General features: G+C 44.8%; 1 protein-coding gene across 1 annotated transcript; it reads right to left on the bottom strand.

Moving 5' to 3' along the window:
- Nucleotides 1–239: 239 nt before the first annotated feature.
- marf1 (meiosis regulator and mRNA stability factor 1) lies at nucleotides 240–24,237 on the bottom strand. The gene is made up of 27 exons (XM_083656257.1): nucleotides 24,176–24,237; nucleotides 23,367–23,577; nucleotides 20,320–21,168; nucleotides 20,001–20,169; nucleotides 18,946–19,160; nucleotides 18,624–18,741; nucleotides 18,374–18,546; nucleotides 17,536–18,042; nucleotides 16,707–16,861; nucleotides 15,393–15,554; nucleotides 15,007–15,193; nucleotides 14,597–14,775; nucleotides 14,330–14,410; nucleotides 13,949–14,185; nucleotides 13,510–13,629; nucleotides 12,464–12,645; nucleotides 12,094–12,314; nucleotides 11,132–11,274; nucleotides 10,730–10,863; nucleotides 10,041–10,243; nucleotides 9,230–9,457; nucleotides 8,903–9,142; nucleotides 8,223–8,471; nucleotides 6,940–7,000; nucleotides 6,046–6,138; nucleotides 5,542–5,715; nucleotides 240–3,986 (listed from the first exon to the last, which is right to left on the bottom strand). The coding sequence occupies exons 2-27, from the start codon at nucleotides 23,520–23,522 to the stop codon at nucleotides 3,757–3,759; spliced, it is 5,466 nt and encodes a 1,821-aa protein (XP_083512383.1). The 5' UTR covers nucleotides 23,523–23,577; nucleotides 24,176–24,237; the 3' UTR covers nucleotides 240–3,756.
- Between the last annotated feature and the right edge of the window lie 1,333 nt (nucleotides 24,238–25,570).

Here is a 25,570-nt window from a genome sequence, read left to right as displayed (position 1 = left end):
CATATAGTAGTAGTGAATTTATGAAGGTCCTAATGTTGAATATTGAACAAATATGCAGAAGATGAGCTGAAGGCTACCTGTACATAGATTTAAATAAAAAGCATCTTTCAGGAAGAGGCTGGGTGATTTTGTTGAGTCCTTAGCAAAAACCAAAAAACCTGAATTGTTGCATACTATGATTCTTAGAAATGCTCTCAAAAAGAAAGAAAGAAGTTAAGATCAGGCAAAGTTGATGCTTGTGAAATTTATTAACAGAAATCAATTTGGTCCCTTAATGTCAGACTGTTATAGCAACTTCGGGTACAGGTGAATGTGGAGTGGGAAACCTCAGTGAGAGAAGTTGAGCTGGGAGACAATGACATCATTACAAGTCAGAATTTTGACTAGCTTGTTGACTGAGGGAAATTCCACAAAAAATTATTCTGAAACAGCAGGACACATACGATTCTAGTACAACCAATGTGCAACATAAAACATTAAGGTGACATGACAAAGAGATAGTTAATCCAACAGAGAAACGCACTCTCAGAGGCCAAAGACTAACATTTTTCCACCCACCCCTCCTCTACAACAAACTAATTCACAATACATCTTCACAAAACCAAAACTATGCAAAAGTGCATATTTTGACAAGCACAATAGCTTCTCGCGGATGTAACCAAACTTGAGAAAGCTCAACGGAAATTCTTCCTAATCCTCTTGAGTTAGTTGTCACTGTAGCACTTTTGAGGGAGAGCTAGGGTTTTGCTAAATACACAAAAAGGAATTTCTTTTCTTTTACTGTCAAACAAAGATAAACCTATACGTTTCTTAAGAGTATTTTAAGCCACTTTGAAGCATTTCCAATAATGAACCGCTTGTTCCTTGATGAAAGAGAGTTATTAAAACACTGCGGGAGAGACCGGAGCCCCATTGTCATATTGTCAACAGCACTAATTAAAAACATTTCGATTGGCATTGTGGACGATTTGGCAAACGTTCAAAGTAATCCAAGAATTAAATTGGGCCGGTGGAATTTCATAGCTTTAAAGGCTTTAAACATAAAGTCTGACAATGAGAAAATGCATGTGATGATATTGCCAACACTGGCTAAACAGTAAAACACTGAAACTGGGCAGAAATGGATTAAATGGGCCCTTGCCCATTCTATGAACATTTTCTCTGAACACAAACCGTGACCCTTTGACTTCGCCTGGGTCATGCTAGCCTTTGCTGGCAGCAGACGTCATATCTTGGTGGCAATTCCACAGCCAGCACTCTCGTAAACACTTGACACAGCCAGCACTCTCATAAACACTTAACACGGAGGAAAAACAGAAAGAAAACTCAACACACGTCAATAAGTAAAAAGTCTTCCGAGACAGAGATGTGAGGGATGGTGAGGTAACGGATTAGCTATTCCTTCAGCACCATGGCAGATACAAGCCATTGTAAAAGCCAGGCGGATTCCAGAGAGCCGCAGCGGGTCCCTCTGTGTGTACGTCACATTCTGGTCAGCGGGAGGGGTGTCCTGGAGCCCCTGTGCTGTCCCACAAAGAGCCTACCACCTCCCATACAATCCCCTCTCCCTAAAAATACAGATCCATTCACCTTGTCGTTAAAAATCAAAACTCAGGAGTGCTCACTGCCTCCCTCCAACTGATCAACTCAGGCAGTGCGGACGCCACCGCAGGTGCAGCGCCTACGAGCAACAAGGTTAACCCAAACAACCTTGAGCCTTTCCGTGGCAACGTGCAAGGGTGACATCAACTCCAAGATCCAGAATCTAAAATGTGGCAGAAATTAAAAGACTGATCTCAAAGAATGTCTTGCCATCACCTGTTCTTGTCTGCTCCTCCTGGGCTTACACCCTGCATAAAAAGTCATTTATGCACACCATGCATATTTCACACCACCTAGTCAAGTGTAAACCCCACAGACAAAACACAGCTAAAAGAACACAAACAAGTGTGGCTACTGGCTGGCAGACGCACAATGAAAGCATATCCGTTACTGCGCCTAAGCACATACAGTACCTGCCTAAGCACATACCTGGCCAGAGTATTAAACCACCGCCTTTTCCTTTGCAGGCCTTCATGAGCGGCCTTGGAAAGACGCGTCTAAATCTTTGCCATAAATTCAGTCTACAGGAATCAAAATTCCTCCAAAATGTTTGAGAGCAGTGCTGTTTGCAGCACCCACCAAAACCTTTAGATCCAAGCAAGAACTGTCCAAAGACCATTGGCCACCCTGAAAGAAAAAGCTATCTGAACAGTTTGTCAATCTCTTCAGTCCCATCACTGCATTGCCACCAAATACCCCATTCATTTAAGCCCAACTCCTCTACAGACTACCAAACACTACATGTTCTGACAACTCCTCTACAGACTACCAAACACTCCACGTTCTGACAACTCCTCTACAGACTACCAAACACAACATGTTCTGACAACTCTTCTACAGACTACCAAACACTCCACGTTCTGACAACTCCTCTACAGACTACCAAACACTCCACGTTCTGACAACTCCTCTACAGACTACCAAACACAACATGTTCTGACAACTCCTCTACAGACTACCAAACACTCCACGTTCTGACAACTCCTCTACAGACTACCAAACACTACATGTTCTGACAACTCCTCTACAGACTACCAAACACTCCCAGTTCTGACAACTCCTCTACAGACTACCAAACACTACATGTTCTGACAAAGGAACAAAAATACTTTTACGCCAGTGGTTCTCAAATTGGGGTCCGGGGACCCCCAGTGGTCCTTCCAGAGGGGTCCCCAGGAAAAAGGTGGCTAATTTATTTTCACTATAATACCATAAGTAACAAAATGTCAGAATGTATGACTTATTTAGGTCATGGTTTCATACTTTCTGTAATAAAATGGGGGTCCGTGGTCTAATTTGTGTCAGTTTAGGAGTCCTTGACTTGAAAAGGCTTGAGATCCACTGCTTTAGGCTACTTGACAGAGACAAAAGACGAGAGTATACCTCAAAGAGAAACGACCTCTTACAACCCTAAAGAGCAAATGCTGTGTTTAGTCAACGCCCAAGAGAAGAGTGAAAGAATGAAATGGCAGGTGCTTACATGATACACTTCGGTTGACATGTCTGTCTGCCTGAAAAGTGAAAACTCAAAAAAATCTGAAATGAGCTTAAGTTCTAAATTAAATGTCTTTTTTTTTAGATGCAACGAAGCAGTAAGTAAATAGGTTTCTCTATGATAGACAGGTGAACTAATACTTTTCTACAAACTGTTTATCTCCAATACCATCAATTGAGAGTGTGGGTAGCTAAAAAAATATGGGATTTTAGAGGCAAGGACTTTGTTGCTCATCTCTAGCATTTTTTCCCATTCAGCAGACAGTGCCAACTAACTCATTTTTAGGCTCTGCATTCATTGTCCACTGTAAGCCAGGAAGTGTTCCTCAACACAGTTTGGCTCTAAACAGATTTTGAAAAATTAAAGAATTGCAGAAAGTCTGCAAGGAAAACCATGGCTTGGTGGACATCACAAGAGCACATTTACTGTGAAAAGAGCAAAGGAAGAGAACAGAACAGAATGGTTATTGAGTGATTGAGAAGAAGGAAGAAGTATGCAACAGCCTGCTGGAAAGTAGAGGGGGCGATATGAATGCTTTTGGGGCCATTTCATTTTAAGTGCAGCCAGTCAACTCTATCTAGAGTTGTGTGTGTCTGCGTGTGTGAGTGAGAGAGAGAGAGAACGTAACCGCGTGTATGAGTGTGTGAAAGAGAGAGATATCAGGGGCCGACTGAGAATGAGAAGTTTGCAGCTAGCTTGATTTTGCAGCGCGGGGCCCTTCTGCTGGGGCTGTCTATGGAGGACGGGCTCTTTGTGTCCGGAGGCTGGGAGACTGCAGAGCCTCCTGTGCTGCTAGGCTGCTTGTCCACAGTGAGGAGATCTTGGCTTTCAGGTGGATCAGACGTGAGGTCACCCACTGCTAGTTCCGTCGCCTCAGGGTCACCGCTCTCTGAAAACAGAAGTAGATGAGCTTAAACCAAAAGGAAAGATGTGCCATTATTGAATCCATTCTCTCCTTTCAGTCACACATAAAAGACACCACCAAATCCGCCTTCTACCACCTCAAAAACGACCTCTACCACAACGGCAAACACAACCCCCCCTTAAATATTTCACCTAAACCAGGGATTTTCAAAGTCTGAGACTGTGGGCCTCCCCCCAAAGCTTGGAATAAGAAACCCCCCCCCCACTCAATTCCTTGATGCCTATGGTATCACGGTTATGTAATTTGATCCTATAGACGCTCAACAATTGAGCCTGATATTGCTGTTTGACATACTTCAGACTACACCAAATACATCAAAAGGTCTGTCTGAAGGCATTTATTTGTTTCTGACTCTGTGGGAACAACTGTCAAATTCCCCCAAACTACTGTATCTCTGATCTCTTTAACCAAATCACACACATTTAGGCTACTCTATGAGATCAAACACACTCCTTGCTAGCAGAGCTCGCAAAAGGTAGTGAGCACACTCACCAATAATAATATCAAGCTTCAGGTGCACGGCACAAAAGTAACAGTCAAATCAACAAGGAACGCCAGCACGCAATGATTGTCCTTTCAAGGTTTTATTCCGTCATCGAGACCATACACAACGAATAGGGATGGGGCCGATCCGATCTAATATCGGTAGCCGATATTGGCATAATTCATCGGATCGGATTGAGAGAAAAAAATCCAATCCAATTTTTTTTTCCCCTTGCAATTCCAGTGCGGGCGCTGGCTGTAATTTGCCCATGTATAATAGTATCCTTCTTTGCCTTGTATATCGTCTTAATTTTGTCTGCTTTTTGCAAGGTATATAAAAAAAATGTAATTGGCCATATCTTTGCCTATACTGTATATTCAAGAAAAATATTGGTATCGGCATAATATCGGTATCGGCAGATATCTAAATTCAGGTATCGGAATAGGATCGGAAGTGGAAAAAAGTGGATCGGTGCATCCCTAACAACGAATGTTTCAGCCAACAGGCCTTCTGCGCTGAAGAAGGCCTGTTGGCTGAAACGTTCGTTGTGTATGGTCTCGATGACGGAATAAAACCTTGAAAGGACAATCATTGCGTGCTGGCGTTCCTTGTTGATTTGACTACTCTATGAGATCTCCTTTTAATAATTAACGTAATATTTTTTTTACTTCCATTCACTGAGCCTCCCCTGAAACAGCTTGGAGCCCCCCCTGGGGAGGCCCGTATCCCACTTTTAAAAGCTCGGACCTAAACAAATATCTTTAGAAATTATCCTATATCTAAATCTGGTTGTCATTTTGTTTCCAAAATGAAGTGACAGTCACAGCAAAGAGTCTGACTGTAAGGCCTCTACATGGATAATGGATCTGTCACATCTCCAACAGTACCAGCGCATTTCAAATATCAACCGATTCTGCTTTCAGTGCAACATCTGCACAATATATAAACCATACTACATTCTACACAGCCTACCTATGTGAATACGGCCCATGAGACAGCGAAAAGCAGGCTTTGCTAGAGAACATTGGAGCTGACCTGGGGATGGCAGGGATGGAGTTCTCTCCTCAAAGTGGATGAGGTCGGCCTGCTGCAGGAGCACGAGGTCGGGGTGGAGTTGGGGTGAGGGCAGGCAGGATGGCACAGGACCACACAGCAGGTCCACTGGGGAGGTCAAACACAGCAGCTCCGAGTCTGCCACCACATCGCCACCTGGCAGGGAGAGGGAGGCACTCATGAAGCATAAGGAGTATAACAAGCTAACATCACATAAGCCATCTGTTGGAAGTTTTATGCAAAGCACCTTGAAGTACCATCGGTGTAAAAATATTTGAGAAGAATTTGCCATTCCTTCTATGTTTTGCAGTAATTGAGTTTGTTTTCCAATTCGGTTGTGTGTCCGTTTGGCATTTTTTGCGTTTATTTTGTTTGTATTAGGACAAGATATGTCATCATAATTTTTTCCATCTCACTTGGACAATTTAGTATTTTTGTCTGGATGAAGAGTATTGTTAACTTTTCTCTGCAGTTGAGTTGTGTTACCTGGACTGTGTGTTCCTGAAGTGGCATTGCTAGAGGGGCTTTCCTGGTTATCCTCTGGCTGGGGGCTGTCGGAGGCTGTAGAGCTTGCCCTTGCTACACACACACACACACACACACACACACCAAGGGCAGTAGATTAAGACCATACATCTAGCGACATCAGTCAGATGATATTTGGCAAAACTGATGGATGTACAAAGCTACCATACATCTTTTCAGGGGCCATATCAAGAAATCACACCTTGCTTTTCAAGTAAATATGGATGCTAAAGCTAATGAGGGAAGTTTGATGTAGAGATCAGAGGGCTGCTGACCAGGTTACTGTGTCCATTTCTGTAATCTGCTCCGTGATTGATATGCCTACTAATCTGTTGGCCATATGATTCAGAAGGTACTAGTAACGTTCGTTACTACTTGCTTGATTTAGGGCTGGAGTGGACGATAATTCAATATTATTGTTTGTTGTCTTTCAGCGAAATCATTGTGATGATATAAAGTGATTTTAATAGTGACATTTCTGCTGTCGAAATTGATGATGACAAGAAGCAAATGTTACTTAAAAACTGATCAAATGAGGTATGGCAGGAATATTATTTGAAAATGTAAGGTTTGTTTGACATCACCATTCAGTTCAATGAGATGAACACTGATTTTGCATACGTGAAACATATGATATTGATATTGAAAAAAATCCTTATGATTATCATATTGATTTTAACCCCATTGTCCAGGCCTATATTTGGTATAGCCCTCCCTGGACAAAAATGCACCAGCCACCACTGCGACTGCGGTTCTATGCGCATGTCAGTGATTGCCCCTTATGTTAACTTAAGCGTATATTTTGGTAAATTCCGAAAAAATTATAGGACCAAGCAAGGCATCCATTACTTTTACCTTTCATATCGTTCTTCAAAACGATAATCCTCTTGTGACCGTGCCCTTTGATCCAGACCACCTGATGACACACCAGAAACCATCAGAAAAACAAACATGCAGCAATCATATGAAACAAATGTATCTCATATATATATATATATAGCTAATTAATTTGTATGTTGATCAAGTCGTGATGAAAGGGTTGGGTGGGCCGCGGCATTCTGAATTTTTGGAACACCTGTTTTAGATGAGTAGTTTATGAGTAGTAGGCTATATCTAGAATCAAATCTACTAGGCTTTATTATTTATGCTCAAGACATTGACATTAATTAAATTAACGGACATAAGCATAACAACTTGTCAGAAGACCTCACTGTTGCCACATTATCTGTTGTTGTGTGCGTCTGATAAATCCCTCGACGAGTCGTGGGCGACAGGTGAGGATATTTCCTCTTATATCAGTCTCTCCTCCAAACCATCCTCAATGTTACAATAATCTACTGTATTTGTATTCACCTCGGCAGCGGTACAGCTGTTAACATCTCCATGGCAAAGCTAAAACGTCACACCTCCTTTCCTTGCGGAAAGCCATGTAACTGTCTAAAAAGGCACAGGTCCACACCTGTGTGTGTGTGCCCAGCAGACGACCCCTCCTCCCCTGTGTACTATATGTGTGAGCATTCAGACACTCTTTGGCCACTCAGGCTACATCTTCACTAGTGCATTTGCAAGAACGCCACAGTTAAAGCCTTCCCAGTGACTCCACACTAGAGCAGGCTCCAAGCAGGCTCCGTCGATATTCGCTCATGCCAGACACATGCTACTTGACACTTCACATACACTGAGCATGCGCATGCCTCAATGTGTAGTACTGCAGTCCACATCGAGATGGCAGCAACTACGCCTACGGCAAAGAAGAAGGCAATGTCCCACAACGCTTGAATAGCAGCGTGTGTTCTTTGCTGCAGGGAACGCTGTGCCACCATAATGTTTTGAATCACAAATAACAAGGTCAGAATTTGGTTATCCATGTTGAAACGGTGTAACGTTAGTTGAAATGACACTTCTCTCAACTCGCGGGTTGTAAACGCACCTTCAAGGTGCTTACCGCCACCTGCTGTACAAGTAGGTTACTTTCATCGTTTCAAAATTCCACTTTCCACATTCCAACCCGGATTTTGAGACCAGAGTCTTCGTGTTTAACACTAAAGAAGCCCACATGGATGAAGTATAATTTAAGCATAGGATGTCAAATTCTAACTAGAAAAATTCGTACTTAAATGAAGGTAATGATCTCCCACCTGTGGAATGGCACTGAGCAGTTCATCAGTGCTGGTGTAGCCATAGGAACGTGGCTGAAGGCTGCTGCCTGTAAACTTGTTATACGCTCCAGGGAACTCAGTCAGGAAGATCTGGTTGTAATGGTAGGTGTGGAGGAGGGCACGGATGCTGCGGGCGAACTGGTACAGCCTGGTCAGTCTCACCCACTCCTGACCACGGCCACTGGCACTATTGACAGCTTCATTGTCTTGAACATTCTCGTGGTACAACTGTGGAAGAGAAATGAGATCAAAGAGCCACATTTGTATACATAATAAGTAGATTGTTGGGTGGGGGTTGGAGGGAAGGCACTGTAGGGAGAGAAATTAACTTTTGACTGAGGGACTGGCAAACAAGCTTAAAAACAAACAGAACAAAAAATATAAAAAAATGTGCGCTTTATAGAAATGAGCATGTAATTCAAGATAAACTGCAACAGTCACTAAGGATCACCTCTGGCATGGCAAATCTGTGTTTTGCCATCTGCCCTAAACCCAAAGTGATGCAGGGCTCATACATACAGTCTTCATAGCCGTGTTCACTGGCACATATGCAGTAAAGGTTTTTGAAATCTTTGGGACTCGGCTGACTGACAGAATGATGCTGTTGGTTGCAACGAAAAGTGATAACCAGGAAAAGAGTTCTCTCACTCGGCGCTCACCTCCACAAGGTAAGGGAGGCTCTTTAGCAACTCGCTGAGCGAGAGGAAGCCATATTCGCATGGTTTGAGAGGGGCTCCGTGGACAGCCAGGTAGTACTGGCTCAGCTCCTCCACCTTCAGACCCTTGCCCGTTTGCTCCTCCTCTTGAGACATGAGCAAGGCCAGCAGCTGGCAGGTCAGCGAGCGCAGAGACTTCCTGTTGATAAGCTGCACTTCCCGACCCTCCAAGCCATCCACCACCTTTGAATGGAGAGAAAGTGGTGTTTATTCAATGGCGGGTACTAAAACCCAAGAGATTAAATAAGCCTGACAGCAGGTGTTCCTTACCTTGACCACATGGCAGAGTTTGGCCAGCAGAGCGGGGAGGGAGCTGGCGTCATAGTCTTGCAGGCGTAGACCATAGCCAAAGGTCTTGGCGTACTCGCTGAGCAGCTGGCTGACGGGCAGGCTGGAGTTTCTCTGGGCCCGCAGCAGCTTGACCAGCTGGGCCGCCAGAGCCTTGACACGCTCCACCTCTGTCAGAGTCAGCACCTTCTCTTCACCACACTCCAACACCTGGGGCAGGTGGGGGGCATCGGGGGTCAGGAGTACAAGTTGATCCAGGGAGAGGAAATGGCAGAGGCACTCAGATGTAGCCATTATCACATTATATTTAATAGGGATAATACACCAAAATTAAATATATTGGAATACAAAAATGTGACAATGCAGAAACATGAATTGCGATATTAACTCCATATTAGCTCAACTAGCTTAATATTTTATTCTGCTAAAAGTACCGTAATCGCAAATTGCTCATCACATTTTCACAAGCTTAATTAAATTATTTGCAATGACATTTCCAAATTGTGTATATTTTAGCAAGCCAATACCATTGCTAGAAAGGTTTGGAGCTCTGAAATATACATAATTCTGCACAGTCATAGTGATTGAACATTTCATTATTATATTGTATGGTGGTTGTATCGAATCTTGAACCACATATAGCATATTGAATCATATTGTGAGATTACCATATCGTCCTATCCCGATCCCTCATCATCTTCTCTCTCTCTCATGTTACATCCCTTTCTCTGTAGAGGTAGCAATAAGGAAGCAGAGGGCATCATGTACGCCACGCCGCATCTGCCCAACTCACCATCAGTACTTCAGGGATAGCCTCGAAGAGCTCCATGAGCTTGGTGAAGCCGTAGTAGGTGAGCTTGCACTGACGACCAAAGTGGTGGTGGTAGGTGGGGATGAACTTGCTGAAAGGCATCCGGCAGTGTGGCTGGTGACGCAGCAGGTCCACCACCTCCTTCCCAAACTGCTTGGTGCGCTCCATTTCATCCATCGTACGCTCTGTGGGCAGAAGCAGAAGAAATGAGTGGCTGAACAAATCTGATTTACGCGTTTGAAATTCCTGTTGTATTCAGGATTCCGGAGTAGAGAAAGTGGCAGCAAGCAAGCTCAAAGTCAAGCTCATTGTAGAATACAAAAGTGAAAAAAGGAGCTTACTGGTTACTTTTTTACGAGAAATTTAATCCAGAAGTGTTGGTACACAGGTAACCTCAGGTTTACATACAATGTACAACTTCATACAAAATACCGTAAGTGACACGGGCAGGAAAACGCAACGCGTTTCAACCTCACTGGGTCTTCATCAGGCTATGGCAGGTATTCAGGATTCCTGAACCAACTCTAATTAGCTTGCTCTCTCGCTTAAACTTTTGCCTCAGCGATCATGGAAAACCATTATCCACTGCTCAAGAACAAATGGATTCCCATTTTCTTCCACTCTGAGGTTTCCTTTTATTTTCTGGTTTGAGGAGCAAGTGTTCCTCTGACCTCTCTTGGGGACAGAGATGACCGTGTCTGGGTCCTGTTGTGTTATGGTGATGGTTGTATCAGGGATTTCGGCCAGCAGGTCCATCAGGTCACATATGCCGTAGTCGATGACCCGCCAGTCTCTGGAGAAACACCTGATACAAGTACAGAAGATATTAAGCCAGTCGGAGACACTGAAGCATTCCAAACACACTTTTGCCTAATAAGGCAAATCTTAAGATTACTAAATTATACTGTACTGCATATAGCTTAATATACCCATAGAGCAACACAACCCTTGGCAAAATTACTAGCAGTCCTTAATGCAAAGAATGCTAAACATGTAGGTATAAAGCACTTTGGATAAAAATCATGTACTAAATGGTCTAATAAACCAATTTCCAAGCAGTGCAATTGACTGACCAATGGTAGGCCTGCATGAAGTCCTTAATGGCCACCTGTTTGCTGGCTTGGAATTTGAGCAACTTGAGCAGATCCTGGGTGAAGCGCTTCACCTGTGCACGATGGGTCAGGGTCAACAGGCGCTTGGTGCCCATGCCCAGGATCTGCAGGGGAAAAACACACACAAGTACACAGAGTAAGAACACACACACACAGATATGACAATCATCAAAATTCCATGTCGATATTGTGGCAGTGCGCTGCAGAAGAGCCCGACGTCACACACGCAGAGGAGGAGAGCAGGTAGGACCAAAACAACTGCGATCTCTCAGGGTTCAGAGTTCAGACAGGCACAGCGGCTCGCATATGAATAAACCAAGAAAACGGCAAATACAACTGGGAAAGTCAGGATTTTCTATGATACCGAAGTAGTCGATATGTGACATTTAGCAATGCCTTTCTTTAGTAAATAAAGAAATCACCGGAAAATATATTCTGTAGAACAGCAGCAGCTAAAAAATAGTAGCAATGAGATAGAAACATCCGCAAGATCTAAATATAAAACATTTGCTATTGCTAATTTTTTCCTTTTTCAATGCTCTATCTTTAGAAATGTCAATAGGTAGAATATGTGGTATGAAGGCTGAGGTAACATAAGCTCTTGCTCTAGTAGAGGAAAAAATGTATATGGCCCATGAACTAAAATGAGTTTGACACCCCTGTAGCTAGAGAGGGTGGGTAGGATTAGTGGCTAGGTGATATGGGTGGTGTTTGGGAGGGGGCGGTAGGGGAAAAAGCGCTGTTTAATGCTTGGATGCTTAGGAATTTCAGGCTAGTACCGTACTAGTTTTTACTAATACTTGTACGTACGTTGTAACAGCACGAAAAAGTAAAATTAGGACATGCTAAAGTAATGACAATTGGTAATGATTTGATGACTAGTAGAAAATCATTAGCTGTAATGTCCCCCTTCATTTGTATACCTGCAGGACGTGCGGTACAGCCTCCAGCAGCTCCAACAGCTTGGAGTAGCCATAGTCAGAGACACGACACTGCTTGGCAAAGTGGTGGTGGTAGAAGGGGACGAACTTGCTGATGGGCATGATGCAGGACGAGCGGCTCTTCAGCAGGTCAATCACATCCCGGCTGAACTGGATGAGCTGAGGGTTCCCCACCGGGCTTTTGCAACGCTGCATCCAAGGCTCTGGGGGATATAGAGAAGAGGCAAAAAATAAGTTCTTATATCTGCAATAGGCATAAAGGCTGGTCAATGTAAGGATTAGGTTATGGTAAGTGCAGTAGTAAATTAATATGAACAACTCCAAGGCCACTCGGAGCGGTGAGTATTCCTACCGGAATTAGGTGCTGGTGGTTTGTTGTGAATCCACTTGATGACTTTGAAGCCATTCTGGGCAGTGACAATTGTGATGCTGGGAATGCAGGTGATGAGATGCTCCAGGGGAACACCACCCTCCACTGTCTCGTCGTCACCCAGGTGGAGCGGGCTGAACTTTGCTGCATAACAGTCTGGGAAACTGAGTGAAAACACTACATTGACTTTCTAATGCTTAAAATATGCTCCACTCCATCCACCTTGAAATGATGAACAAAACATTTCCAAGGCTTTTCACTGTAGTACAAGCAAGTTACACCTATAGTTAAGACTAACGGCGCAAAAACACACTGGAAACGGAAGCCAGTGTTTCGCCTAGAAACTTTTTTTTTTTCAGAAAAATTTCGAATCTAACTTTTAGCTAACCTGTTCGCATCTATGTTCGCAATGGCATCCCAAGTATCATCATACTATTATGGGATGCGATGCAAACTGTTGTATTATGGGATGTGCGTTTCCCAGGCAATAACATACGTTGACACATTGGAACAGCGCTGCACGCAGGCACAATGCTCCTAAAAGCAAAATCCTTATTGTTTTGAATGATTTGGCATCTTCTATTACTGTCAACACTGTCAACACCAGTATTGTTGTATTGTATTGCATAATATGCCATAAAGGTTTATTGAAATTTTGGGGAGAGCAGAAAAACAATCTAATAAAAAAAAAAAAACTTTTTTTTTTCTGGCCTGGCGGGCCCGCCAGGCCTGTAAAATGGTAGGGGGAACACTGGAAGTGAGGCGAGGCATCTGGAAGCGTAGGCAGTTTCATTGTTAACAGATTAGACCAGTCACACTGGCCGCGGTGCGGCCTGCAGCGACGGTTGAGCAAGCGGGAGCTTTGGGGGTCAGGTCCTGTTAACTGACCTCCCCTCGAAAACAGCTACGCACTTGTCAAAAGCACATTTTATTTAGGACCCACTCAATTGCCTACTTGTGGTTCCCGGGGACTCACTCCGTTGAAAACCTATTTAAATCACTGCATGAATTAAAGAGGCAGTAGTCACCTGAGTAGTGGAAGGGTGCCCTCATGTGACTGCAGCAGACTGTGGACCTGAGAGGCCAAGGCGTTCAGCGACATCACCACAAATGGGATTTTATAGGAATCTGGATCAAAGTCAGCTTCACTACAAATACAGAGATAATTAAGACACACAATAAGTGGTGGAAAGAGGGGTGACCGTTGGATAAAGCTGACCAGAGACTTCCTGGTTCAAATCCTCCGACCTGCTGGGAAAATCATGAGGAATGAGAAATGCTCTTCCAGTGAGCAGAGACCTCTGATTGTACTGGGCAGCTTACGGTTGTTAATTCATAAGAAAACCAAATAAAAAGGTTGTAAAAGATGCATCTGAACCATACAGGAGTATAGGAGTCAGCGAGAAGGAGCAACAGAATCTGTGTTTTATTTTTTACCAGTCTCATCATGGAATAAGAATTTCCTACCTGAAGTTGTGCTGCGCGTAGTGTTGTCGGCAGACGGGTTCGTGATACTCCAGCTCCTCAAACACCACGGGGCTGCCACTAGTAGAGGAGGAGCCCTCCTGGGACTGGGAAGAACCCAGGGGACTCTGACGGTGGCTGCTGGGTAGAAGGCACACGAGCCGGGAGCCCCCCTGTTCCCGCACTGCCACCACCTCTGGCAACCTATACAGATCTCCCACCAAAAGCTTGCGGGCATATCTGGAGAGGCGAAAGTGAGCAGGTCGTAAGAGTTTGCAATGCACATTTCAACATTAGGTTATCACTATACTGATGTTACAAAAGAGGTACGCATAGAGTGGCTCAATTCTGAATGCCATGAGATAGGACACAGTTACTACTTACTTTTTCTCATAGATCTCAGTGAACTTGAAAAGGGGAAGGCAATTGGCAGGTGCATCCTGAAGAATGCTGATAATCTCTGAACTGTAGAATGTCAAAGCAGAAATGTACCATCAGTCTAGACCAGAAAAACAAACTAATATCTCAAATTACTGGACATCCCACTAAACAATGTTATGCGAGTCATTTGAGGCAAGTGAAAGCAAGACATGGCTGGCATATATACTTCACATCTACTACATGTACCACTTTAAATACACACTACTGTACCTGAGCATGGCAAGGGATTTGCTGCTGCCTCCGGTGATGAGAGAGACATGGATGCGTTTGCCTCCTATCTTGTAACGGTGCAGGCCACTGACAGCACCGATGGCCTGCTGCAGGGACAACATCTGGATTGTTGCCTTCAGCTGATAGTCTGTGTGGGGGCTAAGCTCCACACCTTTCACCTGTATAAAACATAATAAACCACAAGAAAATAAATAATAACGTTATTGAGTTTTGTCAAACAGCTGCACAAAGTGGCAAGAAATATACAGCTTGTCTCACATAAGACTACATTATTTTGAGCAGAAAAATGCCATCTTTAGACCTTGTTCTTTTGTTCAAACCAAAAAGAAATGCAGTGCATTTGACCAGCACAGCAGTTAATAAATTAACCCTACTGCTGTAGTACCTACCCTGCCATATCGAGAGAAGGTGTCATGCAGTGTCTGCTGCAGATCTTTGCGGGACATTCTGTAGTCCAGGTTGGCCACCTGGACCTCTGCCCCTTCTGAGAAGGGGTCAGCAGGACTGTCGGAACAAGGACTGCGAGGGGCAGCCAGGAGGGGTGAGGAGCGGCTGGACAGACACGGGGATGCACTCCTTTTGTTGGGGTGGAGAGAGCAGGAGATAGGTGGTTAATCCATGGAAACAAGTGGGTTAAAAATGATAAAACCCACTATCTGTATTATATTATCAAGGTGTGGAGAATTGCATATAGCATTATCAGTAAGCAAAATACTGTTTTTGATGCTATGGGTAAACCTATGCAAATACGACTGCTCTAAAGTGAACATGTCACCTGGAGGACCAGGAGCCCTGCGAGAGGACCAGGGGGCTGAAGGTCCTGTGCAGGTTCAGCTTGCTGAAGGCAGAGGGTGTGCTGACCTGGAACTCCTCAGAGCTCCTCTCTGTTCGCTCCACAGAGGAGTCAGTCGCACTGCGAGGGCTGGAGCACTCTCTTCTGTATGTGAAAAGAAGAGATGGACACAACTAATGTAATGTCTTCACACTGTGCAGGGCTAAATTAACTTACTTAACAATGACATAAAGTAACTAGAAAAGTGCACTCAGTAGAGTGCAGATCTCCACCAGTCACCGCTACACCTAACATGGCCAAACCGAAACCCAACTGCGAAGAGAACCGCTTGCTAGGGGCGTCACGGTACATGTATTCGTCCTGTGACTTCACGGTTCGGTGCGTGAAGTGACATGATGAATACGTCTAATCCAGAAGGTGGTGGTAAAGCACCTAAACGCTGTTTGAATGCCATAAACGCCACAGAAGAAGACACACCAAAACAACACGAGCCATAGAAATCCGCGTTCACTGAATGGAACGTTTTGTGGAGAGGAAACATTATCGGAGGTCGCTCCAGCGTGTTTACAAGTACAGTATGTCGCTTCCATGCTACTTCACAAAACCACAATATCGAAGGGTCCAGCTGCTCCCCCTTTACCGTTGTCAAAAAAGCGAGTGCACAGCAGTATCCTAATGACTTTTATGACTCAGGCGATAAGCTGTTTTGCAAATTCAAGCCAACGAGGTAAGCTTGCTAATGTAACGTTTCAGAAAAATTCAAATGGGGGAAAAAAAATTGGGATTTGTTGCTTTTTCCCCCGTTGTACCGAATTCGTACAGGACTGTGACCCTGAAACCGAGGTACATACCGAACCATGACTTTTGTGTACCGTGACACCCCTACCGCTTGCAGATAACAAAGCATCATTAACATTGTCTAATTGAGTTTGGCATACAGCCAAGAGTGAACAGCACGTATCGTGCTTATGGCCTGTCCTAGAGTAGCCTATGTATTGTAAATAATAAAGATTTGAAAGCTTGTTCGATTCATTTCGATTCATAATTGCTTTTTAATAAAGAAACAGTCTGCAGCCCCCCCCCAAAAAGCAATAATATTATAGGAGGCTATAGGATACTATATTCAAATTTACGTTGATATATCCTGGATTTCATTCATGTGAAATGCCAACATTTTATTCTGGCAATTGGGTTAACTTGCTTTACAATGCGAAGATGTATATATCCCCTTAATAGACTAATGACACCGATTTCATTTAACTATTTTATAGTTTGTCTCTTTTCCCCACAGTGTACCTCCTCCTGTACATGGACTCTCCAATGAGGCCAGGCTTGGGCAGCTGCTCCAATTTTGTGATTTCGCCATTGCTGTGGGGGGAGGGGGAGGCAGTGCGCCCCTGCACCAGTTGCTGATAGGCCATCTTGGGCTTGGCCTCGACACCACCCAGCTCCTGGACCAGACCGAGACAGCCAGAACATGGATATTAATGGGACGCATACAGTGTGTGTGCGTGCGTGCGTGCGGGGGGGTAGGCGGCGGGTAGGGGTAGGCGGCGGGTAGTTACAAAGCTGAAGGGAAGGAGTTCTGTAATGGCATAAAATTATGCTCTGAATTTTTCAAGCAAATCAGCAATTACAGCCACAAGAGGTCAGTTCTCTCATCTCTCTCCGAGAAGCAGCATGGGCCAAGACCAACCACAGACAAATGGAGGCATGCAGCAGACAGTCAGTTGAGATTTGGGACAAAACAAGGAAACTATTCACACAAAGCTGCATAAGATATCAGCATTTATATACTGGACAAAGCGCGTAAAGAAAACACAAACGAAGCACAAAAGCTATAGACAGACGATGATGCATTGGCATGATGAATGAAGCAAAGGACAAGCTGGGGGTGACATGAAGCACTACTAAAGGCTAATAGGCTACATGCTAGCACAGGCAGGGGATAGGCAGGCAAATGAAGCTTAGCAAGCAGCTACAAGCCGTTAGCAAGCGCAGCAGTCAAAAGCAGCTTGGGGGGGGGAAGGCACAGGCAGAAGCTACTTTGGTTTACATAGCAGCTTTGACACAGTTAGTGGGCAATGGGGGTTAAGGGGAAGCAGGCATTGTCAAGTCTGCTGACCTGATGGGGCTTGGCTGGAGCACCACCGGGAGGCCCACTGCAACCCCTCCTGGGGCTGTAGGGCCTTTCAGGCACGAGGCCAGGGGTCTGGCACAGGCGGGTAGCTCGCCGTGACCTCCTAGGAGACCTGGGCTTCTCCAGGGGTAGAAAAGAGGAAAGTGGTGGGGGAGGGATGAACAGAGCACCCTGGCTCTGATAGGGCTGGGGCAGTGACTGGGGCATAGCATGGAGCCGAGGCTCGGGCTCTGGACTTGTGTCGTCTTTGGGCCGCGGGGAGAAGGACAGGCTGATGCGGCGGCCAAACACATCCTCATTCTCCATGCGCTTGCGGGCCCGCTCAGCCGCATCCAGGCTGCTGAAGCGGAGGACTGCCGTGCCCTGGGACACGCCCAGCACCTTGCCACCACAGTTGTCTGAGAGGCGGTTGAGCCTGACCCTCATGGCGTTCCGGAGGCTCTTGCCACAGTTGACAGGGAGGTTGTGCACATAGAGGAGGTTGAAACTGGGCTGAAGGGAGGAGGAAGAGACAGCACGCCTGTCTGGGTTCTTTCATTTCATAAGACTTCAAAAAATATGAATGCAGTAGTCCCCCTTTTAGGTGAAAACTTATGTGTAGGGTTGGTATAAATTAGGAAAAGCTTTAATAATGCCTGTAGGAAAAAATGTAAAATAATTGTGAAGATAAGCAAGATGCTCACATGATGATTCCAACTGCCTCACTCTGCCCTCATAAGTCCAAACCCAAATGCTGCACGGTCATTTATAATGACATCTACTTACCTTTCATTTCACATCCAGTAGATCAATCAAGTACTGTTGAAGAGGTTGGGATGCCTACCTGTGTGTTCAGGAGCATACGTGGAGGAAGATCAGCGGTGATCTCCTGAAAGGCCACATGGCGATGGGCATGCTGCAGTAGGGCCGGGGATGTATGGCTGCCATGGACCAGGATTACCTGGAAACCATGGCGATGACGCAGGTCACTCAGCTCACTTGCAAAGTTCACATCCGCTGGAAACGAGAAAGACATGACGATTTATTGACCACACTTGATTACTGTGATGACTGTGAACCTGAGCTTCACTCACAGGATACGAGCACAACAGTCGCAGGAGCAGTGTGGGTCTCAGCAAAGCGCCGGAGGCTCTGCCGAAGCTTATCATCCGCGGCATTCTTGGCTGTGGCGTTGATATGTGCAACAGTCACCTGGTGAAGTGGAAATAAGCTGACATCAGATCCATTTCTTGTTTTGGTGTCAGGTGTGTTTGTGTGACACAGTCTTGCTAAAGGGAATTAGTTTCAATTGTCAGTTTTTTAGTTAAGTTTAAGTGAATAAATCCTAAAAAAACAAAAAAAATCAAAAAAAAAAAGCATTGACTATTTTAGTACATTATTTGAAACAGACTGTACCTGGCAGTTGTTGAGCTCTTGGATGACAGCCTTATTCTCCTTGCTGATGTCACAGACGCAAATGAATTCTGCCTCGCGGTGGCCCTGGAAGAAGCGGCTGCGGATACGCTGGACCACAGATGCGGCCGAGCGCCCGCTGGGCACGCTGCAGTTCTCAATGTCCCAGAACACACCGACTGGAGGGATGTTCTCTGGACCGCCGCTCTCTGGGGAACCTGGTGGAAACATATAGACATAGTTATCAAACCATTTCCAGGCAATTTCAGTTTGAGAGTTATTAGGATCACCATTAGCTACAGCATTGCAGCAGCTATGCTTCCTGGGGTCCACAGGCCCTAGATGTTATTAGGATGTTAGGAGTATTAACCCGAACACGTCTTTGATGGTAGGAGGAAACCGGAGCACCTGGTGGAAACTAGGGATGGCACGATACCACTTTATCCATATCCGATCCCATACCACAAACTTCAGTATCGCGATTTCAGACGGAAGCCCGTCTTTATTGTCACACGAACACCACAACACATGCATGCGGCCACAACACACACTCATGCTGATGGTGGCCGGTGAAATATGTCCTCTGCATTTGACCCATCCAGGCTTGTCCTTTCCTCCAGGGGGCAGGCCAGGAGCAGTGGTCGCTTTTTCTTTCCACCGCCCGGGGACCATCATTGGACCAACTTCGGATGTTGTCGTCACTGGTCGGATGACGATCTTCTGCATGTTTTTAGTGGGGGGTTATGTACGGAGGAACCCCCTGGGGGGTACGGGGAGAACATGCAAACTCCACACAGAAAGGCCCTTTCGACGAGATAGCCCACCTGGGCAGTAGGCACTGAAGATATGGGGGGGGTCACAACTCCAGCGCCCACAGCGTCCCAGGCGAGAATCGAACTCAGGACCTTCTAGCTGTGAGGCGACAGCGCTACCGACTGCGCCACCGTACCCCTCTGCCGATACCGATCTCATGTCCTGCTAATTTCTAGCTAGATTTTAGCTGACAAATCTGACAGCAAGATACAGTATTCAAAGCTGTATTATTGCGTCAAACTCACCATACTTCTGGCCAGTCTTCCCCAGGCCAGTCGCTGGCATTAGCAGCATGCCATCAGAGGAGGTGCCACAGCCGTTACACATGGGGATGGGGATAGGGGCAGTCTGGAGCGGGGGGAGAGGAACATTGGCCCACACCTTGTCTGACTCAGACAGCAGACCATTCATAGGCTGCAAACGGGCACAAATTGACAAAATTGTCAGGAAAAATAAAATTCACACAACACTCATTTCATTTCATCTATGTGTATAGAATATAATCCACCAACAGTGATCTGCATAGCATACAAATACACAGTGCAGGAAGAGAATTCTACCAACCTTCAACAAGCACTCCTGGCAGTAGTGTGCCCCCTTCAGACAAACCGTGCGTTCTACATTTAGGTGCATAGGCTTAGAGAAGAAGTGTGCTGTGGTGGTGGTTGGGTGGTCACCATGTGCTGTGGGTCTCTGGGTTCCCCTGGCTGCAGGGCTGCACTCCACACCGCAGGGGTAGTAGCCAGAAGAGGCCAGGCAAGAGCCATGCATGGGGGGAGGAAGAGAGGGCAGAGAGGCAGCCAGAGGGGCTGAGGAAGGGAAAATGCTGGGTTGACTGCATGAAAGAGGGACTATGGGGCAGGTGTGGAGAAGCCCTGTACAGCAGGGGAGGTAGGAGTTAGAGGACGTGGGCTGGGAGGTGGCCACAGAGGAGGGCAGCTGAGGTGTGTAACCTCCAGGATTGTGCCGAGAGCCTAGGACTTCACCTACACTTCCATAGCTAGGGCTGTATTGGTATGGATGAAGGGATGGAGCTATAGTGCAAGCCCCAGGTCTGGTATTACTACTGTGGCCGGGTGCTTCCAGAGTGTTTGAGGCCAAAGAGCGTGAGACAACACCACTAATGCTACCATTACAACTAACACCTCCACCACCCAATACCCCATATCCATCCGGGCTGCGATAATCACAATGCGTGCAAATGCTTACTTTGGGGCTACCCCCCTCTTGTTGCGGCTGTGATGGTGGTTGTTGTTGGGAGTCTTGTGGAAGCGGAGGAGGCGGCAAGCACAGAGGGGGCAAAGGGAGAGGGGCCAGAGGGAAAGGTTGGGATAATTGGGAGGAGGTATGGTGTGGAGGAGGGGGGACATCTTTCAATTCCAGCACGGCCTTTCTGCTGTCCATGTAAGCGTTCTGAAAAAAGACCAAACAAATGATCAGCAGCATGTAATCGTGTATTTAGTAAAAAAAAAGTTACTAAGTTACTGTGCGTTTATTGGAACTTGTGCATATCAGACAGCTGACATTAGCCTGGGTAAACCCAGCCCCCACATGACCTGCTCTCAGACCTGCTCACTAGTCACTACTTGTGACTGTGAGCAGGATCTGCCTGAGAGCAGGTCACTGGGGGCTGGGTTTACCCAGGCTAAGCTGACATCACAGCTGACGTCACTGATGGTCAAAAGGGAAACTTGATAAGAGCTTAGAAACAGATGAGAAATTATGCAGTGCAAGTTGTGACCTATGAACTGGCTTGCTGACTTGTATGATCTTCTACAATGCACACATGCAACTTTTGTGTTCACAGTTTTTTGTGTGTGCAAAAATACTCATTTGGTGCTTCATGTTGGAGCAGAACCTTTTAATTAAAGGTCCCATATCTTGCCATTTTTAACTGTACAGTGTTTTTCCTTGGCTGCTAGTTCAGTGTGTTTTGGTCATAGAGTGACTAATACAATACATACAATACTAATACAATTGGAATCTGTGGATTCCCTGCTTTTTGTTGGACTCTTAGTGGTGGAAACGGACAGAAAAAAATCCAACCAAAATACTGCGGACCACTGTGGCAGTACTGCGGCGTTAGTGCCCTTGGAAACCAGTAACTGTATAAAACATGTCTCATGGGTCTTAAAAATGAGGTTATGAATTCTGTTGCAAAAAAAATTCAAATCCAGCCTCTGTGGGACTATGTGCTCTGTCTCTCCCCTCATTAACTATGTGCAGTTTTGATAAGATGATCTGTTGGAATAGACCAATCTTTGGTGCAGTTGATTGTTTTCTGTAAATTCTTCCAATCTACACAGCTATGCTACAGACAAGGTTAGGTCTTCCACATTTAGTTGGCGGGGCGGCGCTGTAAGCGGGCAAATTAAATTAGTGCTACTTTGTGATGTCACAAAATCACATAAGTCAAAATGGCTCGTTTGGAGGCATTTTTCCCTTACATGGCTGGTGTGGCTTTATCTGGACCATGTGTTTTGAGACTTCCATGATGTTTATATAGCACACCCTAGTCCTTTATAATCAAAGAAGCAGGGACATCTTGTTTTACACAAGATGGGACATTTTAATTTGATTAAACTATAAATTAAATCTTTTCAAATTGCAAGTGACGAGGACAATGTGGGTGTGTTCTTTTTTCCACTAAGTTCTTCATGTTGTGAACATATTCATGCCAGTTTATGGAGGAGTAAAATGAGCATGAGGGTAATCTCTGAAACACCCTCTACATCTTGTAAACTATAAACATACACTGACATATAGGAGGTGTTGTTGAATAAATGAGCAGTGTTAAATAACAGTAGCAGTACTCTAAAGCCCAATTCAAATATTTCCAGAAGTAGAGGACAGGTGTGACAGATGCCAAACATCCCCATGCAACTTAAGCCACACGTTCTACTTATGCTCGAAGCTATGCCGTTTCTGGCAAGATTATTTTGAGATTATGTCTAAAGTGTTTGAGATTACAATTGAAAACTGCCCTTATTATATTGCAATATTTGGTGGCCCTCAAGATTCTAGCATATTTACCTCTAAACAGCTCGACACTTTAGCTTTCACATCTTTATTAGCACGGCGCCGTCTTCTACTCCAGTAGAAATCTAAGCGAGCCCCATCCATCTCTCAATGGCTTCAGGATGTCATGTTTTTTCTGAAACTAGAAAAGATCAGGTATGACCTGAGGAGTAATTCTGAGTTCTATGGAAAATGGCAACCTTTTGTAACCGTACTTCAACTCACTGAAGGCCTTACCGCCTGACTAGACCTTTCTTTTGTTTCTCTCTCGCTCCTTTTTTATCATTTCTCCTCTCTTCTTACTGCTTTATTTCATTGATGCTCCTCCAACAAGGAGAATTTGTTATGATGTATAAGAGATACAACTGTGTAAAATGTTTCAGTTTTGGAAAGGGTGGGGGGAGGGAATGGGGTATTAAGCTAAACAAATGAGTGGGAATATTAAAATGTCGTTCTCCCAGTATTATATTGATGAATATGTACTCAATAAATAAAGGAATACAAAAAAACAACAACTGCAGTATTCTAATCCAGAAATTAATAACTTTGAGAACAACAGATTGGACTGTAACATTACACTACAATATACGTACTTGTTTGTCTGTGTAGGGAGGGGTGGTTTTCTCATAGGTGGAGAAGCAGTCTTTGAGTTTCCAGAGCAAAGTTGAGGCCTCTGTTTTTGGATGACTGAGCCATGGGAAAGGTCTAGAACTGCATATGGATCTCTCCTTTCCCAGTCCTTCCATCATACAACCCAGAAAGGTCTTTCACCATAGCTTCGTCTCTCATCTCTCTCATGCTTTCCTGTAATTCGGAAGTGAAAGTTAAGGAAAGGAAAGTAGTAGTACTACCAGTCAGTCGCTCAGTTCTACATCAATGACCTAGGAACTTTGTGCGATTTATTTGTCGAGGTGGGATAACGACGTTATTCTAGCTACTAACGATACACAAACTATGAATCTCTCAACCCATCGGTTATAACGTTAACATAAATCCATCTGGTTTGGAATCATCACAGCCTCACCAGCAAGGCGCGAGCGGCTAGTTAACCTTTTATTAGCCAACATAACTTCGCAAGCTAACGTTTGGCTACGCTACTTTTCTTTAAATCCCGAGCGAACCACGTAACGCTAACTAGCGTTAACTCGGTTAGCAACTTATGCCGTTTATCTTATAACCGCCATTGCTCAGTCAGGACTTAAGCTAATGTTTAATAATACATAAAATAACAAAGTTAACTGCCAGGAACTGTTAACGTTAGCGTTAGCTACCTAGCTGGCAAGTTATCAAGCTAACGTTAGCCTAATATTAACTTGCATAGCTCATCGCACACACTAGAAGACTGATTTCATGGTTAAATTAATCGCAGTTGGCCGAAAATTGAAATTGAAGAGCAGAATACCCGACGCACGCTCCCCTTTCACATCTCCCTCAAACGAAACGACTGTTCCCCTTCTGTCTCCCTAGAAACAAGCACCTTTTTGTAACCTACATCTGCCAGAAATGATACACAGCTGTCGCAAATGATAACACATTGCACGCGACGCTCCCCCAACCCACCCCACCCCTCACATACTTTTGTGTGTGTGAGAAAGAGAGAGAGAGAGAGAGAGAGAGAGAGAGAGAGAGAGAGAGAGAGAGAATATCTCTCTCTATATATCTCTATATATATATCTCTATCTCTCTCTGTGTGTGTGCGTGTATGTGTGTGTGTTCAAGATTCAAGATTCAACATTTTTATTGTCACTCCATGGTACAAGTATCATGTGTGAAATTCTTGTGCTGTGGACTCCGTTTACAACATAGTACAAATATAACAGGGCATATGAGTGCAAAAACAACAAGAGACACAACAAGCAATAAGGCAGTGTAGTGATAAGACAAGTCAGAGACAGTGGCATATTCACTGCACATAGGTGCACATGTCATGTGCATACTTTAGACGTGCTTAAACATTTTAAATTCGGCGTATTTGACATACAGGTGCAAATAGCATATTCCTTATTAAACATACAATTAAACATTAGACATACGTAATGGTAGCAGCTACAGTACAGTACAGTACGGCTACTACACTATTTGTGTATGTTAAGGAGTCTCGTGGCCTGCGGGAAGAAACTGTTCCTCAAGCGATTTGTGCGTGCTTTTGGAACCCTGTATCTTCTCCCTGAGGGTAACAGAGAGAACAGGCTGTTGTGGGGATGGTTTGTGTCTTTGATGATCTTCAGGGACCTCCTGAGGCACCGCTGTTTATACAGTTCATGCAGTTCTGGCAACTCACATCCTGTTCACAATTCACAATTGCTGTGTGTGTGGGGTGTGTGTGTGTGTGTGTGTGTGTGTGTGTGTGTGTGTGTGTGTGTATGATAGCAATTGTGATAGCAATTAATGATAGAGCTGGAGTGGAAACTATTGGGAACTTTATTGTAGAATATGTGGAGGAATCAGTGTGGCATCATAAACCCCCGGAAATGCGGAACCCCACTAGCAGTGGGCCAATGAGTTGTGCCCTTGTGCCAAACAAACATTAATATCTCAAAAACTATGCATTCCATCACTTATATTTTGACATTCTGAGTGAGAGCAGAAGTAGCTCAAGAGTCTAATGTAGTGTTAAAGTTGTGTGAACTGTCACAGTTTTTAAAATGAAGTGAATTTAGTTAACAGCACAGCCTGCTAGCACGAGACACTCAAGGCTGGCTCCATAGGTCCCATTATAAAGTTACCCCCAGTAAGCCGTTTGTTTACCAACATTGATCCCTTGTTACCCAAGTGGAATGAATGGATGGATGGCTGG

The sequence above is a fragment of the Poromitra crassiceps genome, assembly GCF_964638095.1.
Source record: "Poromitra crassiceps genome assembly, chromosome: 19".
NCBI classification, from domain to species: Eukaryota; Metazoa; Chordata; class Actinopteri; order Beryciformes; family Melamphaidae; genus Poromitra; species Poromitra crassiceps.
The sequence above is the reverse complement of the archived record's forward strand: the minus strand, read 5'-3'. Positions and strand labels throughout refer to the sequence as shown.